The sequence below is a fragment of the Chionomys nivalis genome, chromosome 8 (genome assembly GCF_950005125.1).
Source record: "Chionomys nivalis chromosome 8, mChiNiv1.1, whole genome shotgun sequence".
Lineage (NCBI taxonomy): Eukaryota > Metazoa > Chordata > Mammalia > Rodentia > Cricetidae > Chionomys > Chionomys nivalis.
Genome location: NC_080093.1, coordinates 11,818,285 through 11,834,555, shown reverse-complemented (window position 1 = coordinate 11,834,555; position 16,271 = coordinate 11,818,285). Strand labels below are relative to the sequence as shown.

General features: G+C 41.3%; 1 protein-coding gene across 1 annotated transcript in view; it reads left to right on the top strand.

Moving 5' to 3' along the window:
• The window catches only part of Sorcs3 (sortilin related VPS10 domain containing receptor 3), a 613,376-nt gene that overhangs the window by 532,778 nt on the left and 64,327 nt on the right, over positions 1 to 16,271 (top strand). Inside the window, exon 14 of the mRNA XM_057779107.1 lies at positions 1,661 to 1,768. Coding sequence (XP_057635090.1) covers positions 1,661 to 1,768 — 108 coding nt within the window. The remainder of the gene's footprint in view (positions 1 to 1,660; positions 1,769 to 16,271) is intronic.

Sequence of the window (16,271 nt, the reverse complement as noted above, 5' to 3'; positions counted from 1 at the left end):
CCCTGGACCTACCAGAGAGAGAGACAACTAGTTAGTGGCTATGGGGATTTCTAAAACTACCTTTATTATTGTAGGAAATTCTGAACTACAAAAGCAAGGAATCTGGACTCATGCCATTTTCACAGCGGTTCAGGTTTCCACACCTTCCTCTGCACTAACTTAGCTTTCAACTTAATCTTGAAAAAGGCTGAATTAACTGAGCCCTTAAATTTCAAGATAGAGGATGATAATTTAGGAATTCACAAAAGCTTCTTAACAGTGTCATCTCTTTTCTTTTATGACTGTGGATCAAGATATACCATCAACCTAAACATTGTTGTCAGACTGACTGCCCTGGATAGGTTAGAACATTGTCTCCAGCACTATTTTTAATCTGTGTATTTGGAAAAAAAATAAGATAGGAACACCGAGGGCAGTAACAGTACAATAGAGCGATTAAAAAGTAAATACAGACGGGATGGAGTGACTTTCTGTTCATGGAGAAGGTGATTCCTAGAACCAGTGTATGGAAGTCAATTAAAATCATACTGCAGAAATTGAGTGGATGCGCTGAAAGAGGGCCTTTCACATTCCTTTCTTCCTCTATGCATCGGCCAGTCTAGTGCTTGTGTAGCTCTGATAAGTATCAGGGCAATGAAGATGAATGGAAGAGTCCTTGTCCTCAAAATGATCACAGTTTGTAAGAGTCAGAGACATTTTCTGAAATGATGTATAACAGAAAGAAAGAAGCGTGTCATAAAGATTCATATGTGAGGTGTCAAGGGGTCATTCAAAGAATAAAATGGTCATTTTCTCAGCCTCTGAGAGGTTAAAATCCTGAATATAAGAAAAGGCCCATATGTAGGAGGGGCTCACAGTCTTAAATTTGTATGTAGAGAAGATTTAGAAACCCGACAGGACAAGAAGGATACTTGAGGATGAAAAAGCCAAGGACACATCTTTGGGCTGTGTCCTCTGCTTAAATCAAGGTGTAGAGAGGTTCTTGATATTATCAAGGAGAGGGAAGCAAGCACGTGGAATCGCTAGGAGCATCCTTTAAAGAGGTGTGTGCTCAGCATCCACAGAGGACCAGGCTTGTCTTTTATCCTTGGACAAATGATGGAACAGGACATCTTCTCATAGTAGTTCAGACACACACTAGCCATGCCTACAAGCCTTTTAAGGTGACATTGGAAGGTGGAATAGTCTCAACATCCATTCCAAGAAAATAGGAAATTGCTTTTTCTGAAGTTTGATTTGAAAGACACACATACACCCTTCCTATAGGGCACACCCACATTCCTCAATTTATCTGTGTCAGAAACTCCAAGGGCTGAATTGATTGTACTGTAAATTGAACCTTTGGTTTCATTCTTAGTATTTGAAATGCAACACTCTGTCTGCTGAGACCTTTTGTGCACACTCACATACACATATACATGCGTGTGTGTGTGTGTTTTCTCAAGTCTAATGTTCTGAAATATTTCTATAGGCTTGGATCCCTTCTGCCTGTTCTGGTAAAAGCAATTTCGATCAAATCTTATAATATAGGGAGATGTTGTTGATTAAGTATTGTTAATCCACATTGCCAGATGGGAAACTTTAATAACGTAAAATAAGATGGTCAAAGACTGCAACTTTATTTTCAACTGTGTCTTCCATGTATTTGTTTCTGCCTCAGGGTGAGTTTTGATGAGGGCCACTCCTGGAGCAGATACGGTTTCACGTTGCTGCCTCTCTTTGTGGATGGGGCATTGGTGGAGGCAGGAGTCGAGACCCACATCATGACGTGAGTACTTTTTACTGTGGCAGAGAAGAGACTAAAGACCTCAGTTCTCCTTCATCTGCGGGCTCAGGATTTCCCTGGGGGAATGTAATAAGAAGTCATTTCTTCTCAGGGCCAGAGTTCCCTCATCTATAAAATGGAAATTGTTTCTATTTGCACTCAACAAGCCACATAGCCACCGATAGGTCACAGATGCTAATTGACCCGGGAAATTTCTAACAGAATTTAAAGACAAGGAAGCTTCCCCCATACCTCAAATCAACAACATCGAAAGTTAAGTCTGTGATGTATTTGAGAGATTTGGCATTCACATGTTAGTGTCTGCTCAGTGTCCATCTTGGACCCAGCCTAACACTTTGCTCAGAATTAAAAGACCAGATGCCAACTGCTACATGGAACTGCTACAGGTCAACCAAGGTGGGAAGTAGAACACATCCACGGCTGATAACTTTAAGTTGGACTTGTGTTACAATACAACTTTTCTGGAGACACAGGAAAAAAAACATTGATGGTACCTACTGTGTGCCAGATAGTATACAAATGGACAGTTCAGAAAAAAAAAAACCTACTTTATCCTATTACTTAAATAAACAAGATGAACTAATACTCTGCTTTGGAAGCCAGAATACTGTGTTGGACACTCACATTTTTGTCAGGAGTTCCAGCAATGAATAAAATACTAAGGCCACTTCTATCGTTTACTTCAAACACTTGTTTGAAGATTTAGGCCCATGAGCTGACTTTCCCAAATGATTGCCCATCCTTCACTGACTCAGTAGGCATAAAACAGAAAGCTTCTGTCTCTGTAGGACCTTCCCTAATGTGACTCATTGCAAATCTTGGGCCCTGGTTGTAAGTTCTACAGGGCATAAGTACCTGGATTCAAGAGGCTGGTTAAGCTGCCTCCTAACTGCAATCAAGCCAGAGTTAGTTCATTGTTTTTCCAATTCAAGTCTGATGTGGCTCTAGAATTTTGACCAGTGGCCCCAAATTCAGCCATTCTTCATTTTTCCTTTTGTCAAGAGACTTGACTTTTTGCTTATCTTTAGCTCATAACCTAAGGTATTTTGTGTGCTCTTTTATGAGACCTATTTGAACTCATTGCATGATTCTGTTGGGCGTGGCTTTAAACGATACCATATGCAGAGGACTCTCGCCATGGCCTTGTATTCTCTGGATTAAGGCTGCACTTTAAATGTTGTGTCCACATAATCTTAAACCTTAATACTTTACCCCTTCATGTGGAGTTGAGTTTGTTACATGGGTATGAAGGGAGATCGAACTCAGAACCAAATTACTTCCTGAATGACTGAGATAGTGTTTTGTTGTCTTTCCTCTCCATGAGTATTGCTGGGTCCTAACGTGTTTCTCGGGGGAGGGGGATGAAAAGGCATGACTCAATGACCACAGAGACAGGGAGTCAGGTAGAACTTACAGCAGACTCATTTTTTTAACAATGAGGAAAAACTTATATACCCTCTCAGCACCCAGGCATTCTGATCCGTTGACAGTTGGCATTTCTTTCATGCTCATCTCTCCTTGGCTAGGCATGATCAGGGCCTCTGACAGAGCCTGTTGCTAGGCACTCAGGAAACATTTCTTGGTAGCTCCTTATTGGACAGGCAAAGACAGGACCTTTGACAGCTCCAGAAAGACTCCAAGTTGGCTCCTTTTGGCCTGGTAGGCCTTAATATGAGGATGCGCAGGAGCTCAGAAGAGCTTTGGTACCTTGTCTGTCTTGCTTATAAAGATGCTTCAAATATGTAGCATAATTATTTCATATAGGAGATGGGGAGTGAAAAGCACACTTGTCTAATGAAATTTAGATGGGTCTTAGAAGCATTCATCCAAACAAACGACCAATTTTTAGTTCTTGTTTTAAATTTTGTAAAAAGATTTTGCTTATTATTTAAGAACTGCATACTTGAATATAGTCTGTTTTGATCATGGCCACTTCTTGCTCCTCTCATCCAATATTCCAAGATTGCCCTACACACATCTCTCCCAACTTCGTGTCTTCTACTTTTTCCTCTTCGTTCTTTAAAATATAATTCGCTGTGTCCACTTGGTGCTGCCTATATGTCTGTGGGTATAAGGCCATTCACTGGTGAACAGGAAACCTACCAGGAGCCATATCTACCAGGAGACACACTACTGAAGAAAACTGACTCCCTCTTACTAGCAGTTCACCTACTGCCTTGTAGTCCCTTACCTAGTGGTGGGTCTGTGAGTCAGGCTGGAATGTCAGCTGGGCTGATCTTGTGCTGGTCTTCATGTAGGCTACCACAGCTGTTGAGAGTTCATGAGTACAATAGCCCTGACGTATTTAGAAGACACTAATTCTCAATAGTCTTCCAAGTCCTCTGGCTCTTAACAGTTTTTCTACTCCCCTCTTCTTTGATGTTCCCTGATAATTGTGTGTGTGTGTGTGTGTGTGTGTGTGAGAGAGAGAGAGAGAGAGAGAGAGAGAGAGAGAGAGAGAGGGAGGGAGGGAGGGAGGGAGGGAGGGAGGGAGGTAGGGAGGGAGGGAGGGAGGGAGGGAGAGGAGAGAGGAGAGGTCCCATTTGGGGATTAGTATTCCATAGTCTCAAGTTCTCTTCACTTTGAAAAGTTGTATTCTCTATGCTAAGCTCCCTTCACTGCAGAAAGAAGGGTTATCTATAGGTATAAAATTAAATGTTTATAAGACAGCTGCTACTATATCAACTTATCAAACTCATAGTAGTAACTTTTTTGAGGTTTGCCTGTGACCTCTCGAGCTAAGAATTCTTGGCTAGGTTCAAGAACTAGGCATGAGTTCCCTTCTATTTTGTAGACTTTTAATATAATCAGAGAGATATTGGGTGCAGCTAAGACATTTGGTACCACTATTGTACAAATGAGAATATCTTTACAGGCCATTAATTATTATAGTTTACAGTGTTCGTAGCTGGATAAGAGTTTTCTACTTTGGAAGCCTGCATAACAGCTTCTGGCACTTTGAATTCTTACCATCAGAAACATCTTCCTTCATAGGAACTTAACTTAATCTCCCCGTCCATGTGTGTGTGTGTGTGTTGTGAAGCTTTCACATCCTTATGCTCACCTTCTGACTTAGGAGCCAATGTGTCCCCTGATGACTAGTGGGATGCTTACTGGGAGGCTCTGTCTGCTTCCAATTCAGATTTGAAAAAAACCTTTATACCCCACTGGTTTACTAAAGCTAACTGGTATTTTAATGACACATAATGAAAATAGAATTCAAAATTACATATTATTTTGGAATTGTGAGAATAAGGAGTAGATTTGGGGACAAGGGTTCTTCTCCTAGCCATTGAACCTTACTAATGAAACAGGACACTTGAATTCTGTGAACTCACTGTTAACCTCATTAAGGTGTAATGGTGGCCACGGATAAGAAGGCTACAGTGTGATACTATTGACTTTACATTTTCATTTGCAGAATTTATCTGTTTAATACTTTATTCATTTAAAACACTTCATGAGTGCAATACAGATTCTGTTGGATCTTCGAAGATAAAAAGGTGAATGCAATCCTTTCATTTTAAGGGAATTTCAGGATGCAAGTGTAGGTACACTGGTCGTCAGGGCAGAGGCTCTTAGATCAGGACTGGCTTGATTTCCCAAATACCTATAACTGAAATGAAGGAAGTAAATACGCAGAAGTATTTAGTACCTGACAGAGGTAACCTAGACCCGGAAAGCAAACAGCTCATATGTTATCTATTGCATGTAGGTTTAGCTTTGGAGGTTTAGATTTGTGTGTAGAACTTGGAGTACCCATAGAAGTTTGAAAAGTAGAAAGATATCATTGGAGGAGGGGAGGAGGAGGAACAGCTAAAGCAGGAAGGAGACAGAGAATACTAGTGTAAAGTGGGGAAGGGGAGTAATTTAAGGGGAGATTTAAGTGGTAAGAGAGATGAGAAGGTAAATCTGATGGTGCGGGATAAACGATAGTTTATTTGAAAAGGCCACATGGAGTTCTACTGTTTTATAAGCTTTCTAAAAACTAATTACATACTTAAATCTTTGTTTTAGGTAATGATAATGCTCCTCTTAGAAGCCATGGTTTATAAAAAAAAAAAAAAGCCTAGTACCTGGCATGAGTCCCCTCTCTGTGAGTTGTTGGTCAGGGAACTACAAAAATAATACCCCCAGGAATTCTGTCATGCAAAGATTAGGATCTAGCAGTTGGCAATTATGTGCCTGGAGCTTGGGTTGGAATCTAACTAGGTAATCTACTCTCTGAGCAGGGTTGTGTGTACAGCAAAGTGCCAACAGAATGGCATGAGGGTACAGCAGGGCAGCTGGTGAATGAGAACCCTATGGGGAAAGGTTTCTGGTTCTCTCCTGGGAGAAACTGCCCAGTTCTTCACTGTATATCTGCTGGAGAATATGCATGGGAGAGACAAGACAAGGCCCAGCATAGAGATCTGTGATTTTCTTGCTTTTCTTGTACATTTTTTTTTCTATTGCCATTTCAAACGTTGTTATTTCAACATCTCCCTGGTAACCTTGACAGCAGCCATCTAGTCTAGCTTAATTCACAATGAAATGTGACCATTCTTATTACCTAAGGCTGAGGAGACATGGGATGATTGACATGCCCGTGTGCCTACTGTGGTCTCAGTTCTTGAGATGATGATGTTCCTGTGGATGCTAGAACGCTTGGCCTCTTTGGTCCTCTACTGTTAGGAAAGGTTGTTTGCCTTCCAAGATAACAAACACCTTAAGGGGAGCTCTTTTCCTCATGGCTCACCTGAAGAATCAGATGGAAAATCTTTTTTCCCACATCTTCAGTACTGCACTTTAGTTTCCTTACTAACATGAAAATTTGGGACCAGTGAACTGTGACTTAGCTAACCTTTTACAGGGACTGCAGAGAACTCGGCAGTCTCTCTAAAAAAAAAATCTGGGCAAGAATAGTAGAATAGTAGAATTTCTCCTGAAAAATCTCAGTTACTTCTAGGAGCAGGCAGCAAGGCACCTGGGGAGACTTCAGCCTAATTTTTATAAATCCAGCCATGGTTTGCAGCCAGTTTGCATACACCCTTTCCCTTCTCTAGGCCAGATATTGCCATGAGGTGCTTTCTGGAATGCGATTTCATTGGAATCCCCCAGAACCCTGCAGTGTAGATAGGATTATAATCATTGAACAAGTGAGGTTGCTGAAGCTCGGGGAAATGTTCAAGACAGACAACATAAGAGCAAAGACTGTGGGCACAAATGAAGGAAGATACTAGAAATCTTGAAGGCTTGTCCAGCCAGGAAGCACGATGGTGGGTTCATAGGAAAGTGTTGGGATGTTAATGACTTAGTATGTGCTGATGACTATCTCTCTGTGCTCACCCCTTCCTAAGCCAAAGAAGATCCGTCCCTGAATTTTAATTCACAGTATGTTTGAAAAAGAATATGATGAAAGCTTGAAAGAATTAGGAACTAATTAAAAGGGAAGATGTGAGGGAAATTGTACTTGCCATTGGATATCAAACAAGTGATGAAAGGCAGGATAGTTACAAAGGGTTTCCTGGCTGTGCAGAGAGATGAAGATCAGTCATTACAGGTGGACGGCACAGTCTGAGCAAACAGGGAGGCGTAGGAATGTGCCTGGCCTGTCAAAAAGAAGCTGCAAAGAAGGAAAGCCTACAAATACCTTCAGCAAATTGGCTAGAGCCCACTGTCTTGCTGACTCCCTTTGTAAATCCCACTCTAATTGGCATAAATCTCCGGTCCATTGTTCTACTAGCAGAACTAATAGCCAAAGTGAAGGGGACCAATAACATTTTGCCTAGAAAATTATGCAAACCCCAAAGCTACAGACGTTCGAATAGCAGCAAAGACCTCCTTTCCACTTAAGAGCCAGTAGCCTCATGCTCCGCCGGGAACATACTCTTAAGTATATATAGCAGGATGCAAAGGCCCAGCTCTAAGCTGTGAATGCATTGCTTAGCGTCTAGTAACTGCATCTGATAAAGTCTCTGGAAATGAACCAGAGCTGTTCCCATTGATCTGTTTTTCAATCTTCTGTTGTTTGCTAGAAGAGCCTGATTTTACTTTGCCCAAAGTAAGTCATTCGAGTAATCACCAAATCCAGCGAAACCCCTCAGTCATAGCTTTTCATGCTGTGGCTTGATTCCCAGTCTCTAGTTTATCACCCGGGTTTCTCACCACTCCAAGACCTAGCTTCTGTTTGGGACAAGGCCCTGAGGAGCTGAAAACTTGTATGCCAGGGCTTCCGTATCACACGGGAGGCTGGCAACAGCCTGAAATGAAAACAGTTGTGCCAACCAACAGATTTCCATCTGTACTTAATAAAAGTCCATCTCAAGGCACAGTACTCATCATGATCCCTTGCTCAACATTCATTTGAAGTCCAGTTTCCTCACCTGGATGTGAGGATAAAGAGAAACCCCACCAAAGGCCATTAGATCGTTACGGCTCCAGAGATGGCTCTGTTGGCCAAGTACTTAGACTGTGAGTGCAAAGACCTGAGCTTGATTTCAAGAACCCACATAAATAGCCAGGTAAGATACTCTGCCATGAAATCCCAGTATTCAAGAGACTGATAAAGGAGACCCCTTGGGTGTCACTGGCTAGCTGTCCTAGACTACTTGAGTATTTAAAGGTACGTAAGATCCTATCTTAAAATATAAACAAACAGGAAAGGTTGATTGAGCATGACGAATAGTACTTGAGGTTTTTATCCAACTTTGACATTCGTGCACATACATGTACATACATGTACTGCAGCCTGTAAAGAAGTCAAGCTTTGCTGGCTCTGGTGTTTCTATTGCAGTGAGTCAGCTGCCCCAGTTCATTTCATGAAGATAGGCAGAGACAGCAGAGAACAATAGAAATCAGTGGGTGCCAATCAAAACTCACTATGAAAAAAAATCTAATTTCAAACAGTTTTCATGTGCCATAAATATAATTTTTCTTTAGTTTCCACTCTTTTTAACACATAAAGCATTGTGGGCTAATTAAAACAGATGCATCCCACAGGTTGTGCTGTGACCCCGAATAAATATGCACTTCGTCCAGGCTGATTCCCTTAAAAACATCTCAGTCGTGGACAGTGCTGGATTCAGGCTTCTCCCTAAGAGGTCCCTGTGCTATACTAAAGGAATGGCCTCTACCTTTGGTGTTTTTGAGAAGTGATTGGCTAATGAGGACGCTTTCCTCCTCAGTGTGCACATACATTTGTGGCTGTGTAGACCGATGGCTCTTTAGATGGTGAAGGGATGTAAGAAGAGGGGTGTAGTTGGATGCAAAAGGACCGGGATGTGTGCTCTAACATGTTACCCTGCCTCCAGCTCCTCTTGCTTATCCTCTATATGGTCTACTAGGAAATAAATGACTTGCTCATCCAGCACACCCATCTGTAGTGCTGTACCTTTTGCCTCAAAACAGGTCTCAAAATGATTGAACTAGCCTGCTGTAGACCGAAGCCCCTGCATGCATGAGCCGAATAATGCTTTTGTCTCCAGCATCATTTCCCTCAGCTGACTTCTCAGTGTCCAAAAGTGTGATTCGTCAGACACGGCTTCTGCCTAGAAGTCGCTTCTTCTGATGTGTCTCCTACACCATACTAAAAATACACTCTCTAGGAAGTGACTGAGAATCTGCCTCCTTTCTTCTTTCAAAGCTTAGTTAGTGAAGTCCTTTGTCTTTACCTGCTTGTTTTTGAGACAGGTTTACTCTGTAGACCCGGGTGTCTTGGCCTAAAAGTTACTATGGAACCGAAATTAAATTTCCACTCTCAACAATACTGCAGCTTTAGCGCCTCACATTCTGGGATTACAAGGAGCGGCTACCATGTTTATTCAAGCACCTCACATCTAAAAGACTTTGCAGCATTGAAGCCACATGTTTGGAGTCTAAGTATGTACTAGAATCACATGGCAAACACCTCAGCTGGGGCGTGATAGTGCCTGTTTTGCCCCTCACTCCAGTGGGCTCATTTCAGCACACAGTACTCTGAAGTTGCCCTCCTGGCTTCGGGAAGATTTGAAATTTGGATTTCGCACTTATAGTTACATAACTACTATATACTTTGTTCAATATCATTTTATAAACACAGAAAAATGTAGAGATTAGCTCCTGAAAACCTGTTCAATTATCACCTAAAATTGATAAAAGTCATTTTGTTGTCACTTGAGATTTAGAGGTGACTTTAAGACCCATTCTGCTTACTGCTCCCACAGACACTTTTGGAATAAGCGTTGTAGCGTTTGATACTTACCTGTATGCATGGTATTGAGTTAGGGGTTTTTATACTTTTTGGTAGTTTCAGTGAGTGTGTGCCCACATTGTTTTATGTATTTTTAAAATGTATATAATTCAAATAGGCAATATCAGTAATTTATATGCATATTTATATCATTATTGTCTAACTTAGGGGCTGTCCATGTGGTCCAGGCATTTTCCATGCTCGTGGCATTTTTGTCATTGAATGAATATACACCGTTTATTCATTCTCCTATCAGTGGACATTTACGTTGCTTCCGGTGTTGTCTTTTTACAAACAGTGTTTTACCTTTGCACATGCCTCCAGTTAAATTAATGGAAGCCCTTTTCTGATCTACACACACACTCGGAAGTAGAGATGCTGAGTCACAGTGACCAGTGCTGTGTGAATAGGCACCAACAATGCAGCTGTTAAGTTTAGCACAACTTTCGGATCTTTCTCACCCCCATTGTGTAGGAGGTTAGCATGAGAAGCCTTCCTCAGCCTAAGAGGTGCAAGGTTGCAGTGATCTTAGCATCTTCCTCCATAGCCCTGAGCGTGGTCGTGCACGTGCATCATTGGTACCCAGCAGATGTGCAGTGAGTGCTGCAGTTAGCCTGGACTGGAGACTGTTTCTGTACACGAGCAGGCTTTGGGCGGTTTCCACACAGTTTGGATTCTGCTATCGTTTCATTTGGTTCAGGGTTTGACACAAACAGTGAAGTATAATGTCATTATAATGACACAAAAAACAAAAGCTGTCTCTTTTGTATTTCTCGCTCAGGGTTCTTCTAAATTCAGTGTATTTCTCCTCTTGTTAAAATCCTTCCGTGCTCATCTACCTCTGTCCTTCCTTCCAGTGTGTCACTTGGCCCCTGACTTAGGTTCCACAGGTTTGTAGATCACATTTTCTCAGTCACCATTATGGACTTTAATGCAAACTCACAAAAGGACTTAGTTTTAAGAAAAGAAGCAAAGTTGTTTGAACAATGATTTCCTTTAACTTGTGTTTTAAATTTTTTTTTAATTTAAACTTCTTATGGAATTTCATACATTAGTACAGGACATGCATCATTTCTGACCCTCAGTTCCCCCAGTGCTCTTTCGCTCCCCCCTCAAGTTCATGGCATTTTCTATAGCTTCCTGACTTTGCTGTTTGTTTCAGTAGCTGTAGCTTTCTTTCTCAGTTTCCCTTTGACTCAATCCTCTCTCCACTTCTATTTTCAATGCTTCTCATCCCCTTCTCTCTAGCATCTCACCGAGACTGTTCAGCATCCACCACGCTCTGCTTGCAGGTTTTTGCTGTTGATCCTCCTGCCTGTTTCTATTACGATCTAGCTCATGTCTCACTTTTGCTCGATACAATTTCCCTTGTAGCCGCTGACCTCCTTTACCACTAATCCCATCTACACCCTAATGGGAAAACAATCAGGTGGCCTGGATGCACACCAGCAGTCAAGCATACTGCCTGAATATTTGGAAGCCAGCAGCTGCTGCCCACTGATGGCTGCCCTTCCCAGAACACCTTTCTTTCTTCTTTAATTTGAAACCCATCCTTTATGGTTTCCTTCACAGAAATAGGGGAGGCAGGCTTCTCCAGGCAGGAGACAAGAATACATGTGGGGAGCCAGGTCTTTTGGGGAGAATTGAATACTTAGAGGGCATTTAGCAGAGTGCACACATTGCTATTCTTTCAAGAACACTTGTTATTACTTTATTTGACTAGGTATATCGATAGCCATCTATTAATAAATCAATGGTTTAAGAGTTCGAGAGGCAAGTTAGGACATAAGTAGTCAATCCTCCATTGAGTGGAAGCTTATATTCTCATACCTCATCCGTCTCCTGTGAAGAAAGGACAGCAGTTGTAGCATATACTGTAGCTGTTGTCTAAATTGTCAGTCGTATTGGCTGTGTCAATGGTGTTGGGGGATGTGGGGCAGACAGAGACAGAAAAAGAATGAGAAAGATAGAAAGTTACATGGAAGGGTATTTAATGCCCTTGGCCTCAGAATACTCTGCCCTCTGGATATTTTAGCCCTAGCTGTGGTTTGTGATAATCATTTATGTCTTAGAATATGAGAGAACAATACTGTCAATAAATGGAAGAAAATATTTCATAGTAGCAAAAACAGTGCTTCCAGTGGTGGTTTATAGTTTCATCTAGAGATTTTTATATCCATCAAGTGTTTATATAATGAGAGCACATTCTTTATAATGGACCAAAGGGAAATAATTTGCCAAACCCCACATGTAGCATCTTCTAGATAGTAAAAGGGAAGAGCTACTTTTGCACCAATGCTGAGGACACTATGGTTTATGCTCACTCCACCCTTGCACCTGTAACTGAAAGGAAGGGACTATCTCACCAATCCACCCTCGCCTCCCTATGCTGAGCATTGCCTGGAGTCACTGAGTCCTTCATCATTCTGGATAAACATTCCCCTGGCAGCCAATAAGAGATAAGAATAGAAACGCACCAATCCTACTCATGAAATACAAATTCAAGAAACCAGCAGATAGCACTGAATTTCTTCAAGGTCATTTGGTTAATTTATGCTGCATTTGTAAGTTATTGTATATTTTAAAAATTAATGAAAGATTTAATTATGGCAAGGTTGCCTGTGACCTTTTGTGGAATGACTTCATCATAAATCTGCAGGCATTTCAGAACTGTTTTCCAGGTTTCGAATAATTTGCTCTCAAATTAATGACATCCAGTCACTGAAAGAAGTTGAGGCTGGGTTAAAAAAAAAATTGAGTTGAGATCCGTGGTTTCCTAGCAATGGGTAATTCTGAGTTCTAGGTGGAGGTGGTGGAGAAGATGGTGTGTGACTCACCAGAATCCACAGCAGCTTTAACTGTTTACCTAGAGGAATGAAAAATAAATCCAGTGTGTCAACACAGGGGAACCTGCACATATCCAGACTACATCACTGAAGGTTTTGGGCACACTTATCTATGTGGGAATGATGTAGGACCCTGGACCTATTAGACACCGCCTGTTTTTCCCTGATATACATAGTTTATTTTTTATTTGTAAATGTGAGTTCTGCGCTTATCGTCCAACTTGTTGGTCACCTGTGCAACCCAATGTAGACTTCATCAATCTGTGACCTTCACTCTGTTCAGAGGCTCAGTAGGAACAGCTGAGCTGTCTCAAGGGACGATTCTCATTTCCCTTAAGAGCAGAACACACTTTTGCCTGTGCCTATGTCTATTTACTTGATCCAACAAAGTCAAGAGAAAGGCAACGCAGAGGAATGCCACATCTGTGCACATCCAAAAAGGTCCTCTGTCTAAGAAGAGACTTTAGTTTACAGCTGCTGTTACAGAGAAAGCTAGATTTCTGAAATCTCAGGGCACTCTGGAGGGTGCCAGAACCTGGGAGAAAAAGCAGTGAACCTGGAAAAGTAGGTCTCAGCTGAAGGCTTCTGGGATTAATGGAAACCCTGGACATGATCATGATCCTCTCTGCATCCTTGTGAAGCAGATACTCATGGTGTGAGCATGTGAGCATGGTATGTGTCTGTGACTTAACGAGAAAGATAGAAAGATTTCCCATAAGAAACCTTCACCGTGGGAAGAGTTGGTCAGGAGATCTGCTTCCTAGTTTGTTCTCTTCTTGAGCAGGCTAATGTTTGGTCCCAGCCTTAGTTTCTTCCTAGTTTATGAAGGAATTGGGCCAAAGGTTCATCCCCTAAGACTGTTTCAGTCCTAACTCTTTATAATCCTGTTTGTTCTCCTTCATGCCTCAGGGATTCCCAACTAGAGACCAGGCCAAAAAGGGTGATCCTAGTTCAAGGTCAAGTGTGTAATTCTCCACAGAGTACAAGTTTTAGACCTTGAGACAAATAGGATTGTAATTGGGACTTTCTAGTTATAAAACTCCCTACAGATTTTTCCTTTCTTTCCTCCTCCAACTGTGCTTTCGGGATTATAAATTTCATGGTGTTCCTGCCTTTTGTGCAGACAGGCTATTTAGAGCTAGAGGGGAAAACTCCCCCACCTATCCTCAAGCCTCACTGCCAAACCATGTAGTTGAATGAGTGGCTGCTAATGAGTCAGAAAGTCCATCACAACCCAGAGCTGGGGACCATGTGTGAACAACGGCCACTGGTGTATGCACTTCGTTGCTGACTCTCCTCTGCTTGCTGTGGTGCATTGTTGGATGATGGATGCCTTTAATTTTTTTGAATCTCAGTTTCCTCATCTATTAAATTGGAATACATGAGATAATCCACACAAAGTGGCTAGCAAACTCGAAAAAGTTGGGTAAATGTTCCTTCTTGCTGACAAAATTGTTAATATTTGACTAATTTTTGCTGATTATTCACTGTTTGCAAACTCTCACATTAGAAATTATGCACCTATGGGTATACTATCTGCCCCCTAAATTCTTAGACATCCAACCAAATGGATAATATAAGTAATCCCAATCACCATACTATAATTGCTGTGTATTTATATATGTCTATGTGTGCATGTGTGTGGAGGTTCATAAGTATACAAATATATGTGGAGGCCAGAAGACAACCCTAGGTGTCACTTCCTCAGGTACTATCCACATATCATTTTGAGACCAGGTCTTTGGCCAAAAATATGACAAGTAGGCTATACTAGTATATCAGCAAGTCTGGGGATCATTCTGCCTCCCTAAATCTGGGATTATAAACCCTACCCTACTGATGTAAAAAGGCCTTCTGTATGTGCATTCCATTTATTGGTTAATGAATAAAGAAGATGTTTTGGCCAGTGGCTTAGCAGAATAAAGTTAGGTAGGGAAAACTAACCTGAATGCTGGGAGAAAGAAGTGGAGTCACGAGAAGCCATGTAGCTCCATCAGAGATAGACGCCTAACAGAACCTTACCAGTAAGCCACAATCACATGACGATACACAGATTAATATCAATGGGTTAAATTAAGATGTAAGAACTAGCCAATAAAAAGGTAAAACTAATAGGCCAAGCAGTGTTTTAATTAATACAGTTTTTGTGTGGTTATTTTGGGGTTGAGCAGCTGGGAACAAACAAGCGGCCTCCTACAAACACTCTACCATACCCAGATGTTTCTATGTGAATTCTAGGGATCTAAATGAGGTCTTCATAGTCGCATGGCAAGTACTTTCCCAATGATACTAGTTCTTTCACCTCCATGGAGACTTTGATGAATCCCTATAGAAGTTAGATAAGCCATCCTGGATAGAGGAAAAGCAAGTTGAAAAAAAAATCATCCTCCCCTTCGTAGAAGAAAATAGAAATTTAGTTGTGAACAAGGACACTGAAAGGTACCACAACACACAAAGGCAGAAGGAGGCTAATGTTCAGAAGCTCTAAGGAACAATTCTTTGCATGAGGTTTGCTGCTCAATAATGTGGCAGTGCCTTAGGAGTTGGCTACACAGAGATTAAATTTGCAGACAGAAGTGGAGTGACGACCATTGTTATGATCAAGAAATCAAAGGGACCATACATGTAGCTGGTGAATATGAAAGATTTGTAGACGTTCCATCAAAATATTGGGAGTCTATCTGGTGATAACAGAGAGAAGTGACTTAAGGACTGGGTATTTTCTAATGTAGATTGGTAGACAGAAGATTCTTTCCCACCCAGTCCCTCAGTGATTCAGTCCCAAAGAAACACACAGAAGCTTAAATTAATTATAAACTGTTTGGCCTATCAGCTAAGGTTTATTATTAACTAGCTCTCAAAACTTAAATTAACCCATAATTCTTGTCAGTATTTAGCCATGTGGCTTGGTACCATTTTTCAGTAAAGCATTCTCATCTTGTTTCCTCTGCTTCTGCCTGTTGACTGACTTTGCCTTTCCACTTCCCAGAAATCTCTTAGTCTGGTCGCCCCACTTATACTTCCTTCCTGGATACGGGCCATTCAGTGTTTTATCACACCAATACCACTGACAAATCTTTACAGTGTACAAGAGCATTGTCCCACAGCATAGATGCTTCTAGTCTAATCAAAAACTCAACTGGGGAAGTAACAGAGAAAGTGCAGAAAGCAATTCCAGAGTGTGAATTGTCTTTGATCTTTTGCGGAAGATGCTATTCAGGCAAAGAAAACTAGGACTTAGTGGGTAGAAGAATTTCTAATGATGATGAAGTTTCTGAAGAAGGGAAGAGAGATATTTCGATTGTAAGTTTAATTCAGAGTTCCCTTGAGCTCTTCAGCCAAGGTCACAAATATATTCATCAAAGGAATTCTTTTCTTGGAAAATTCCTAGTGCATTAGTGGTAATAACTCCTTGTTCTCTTCATGAAAG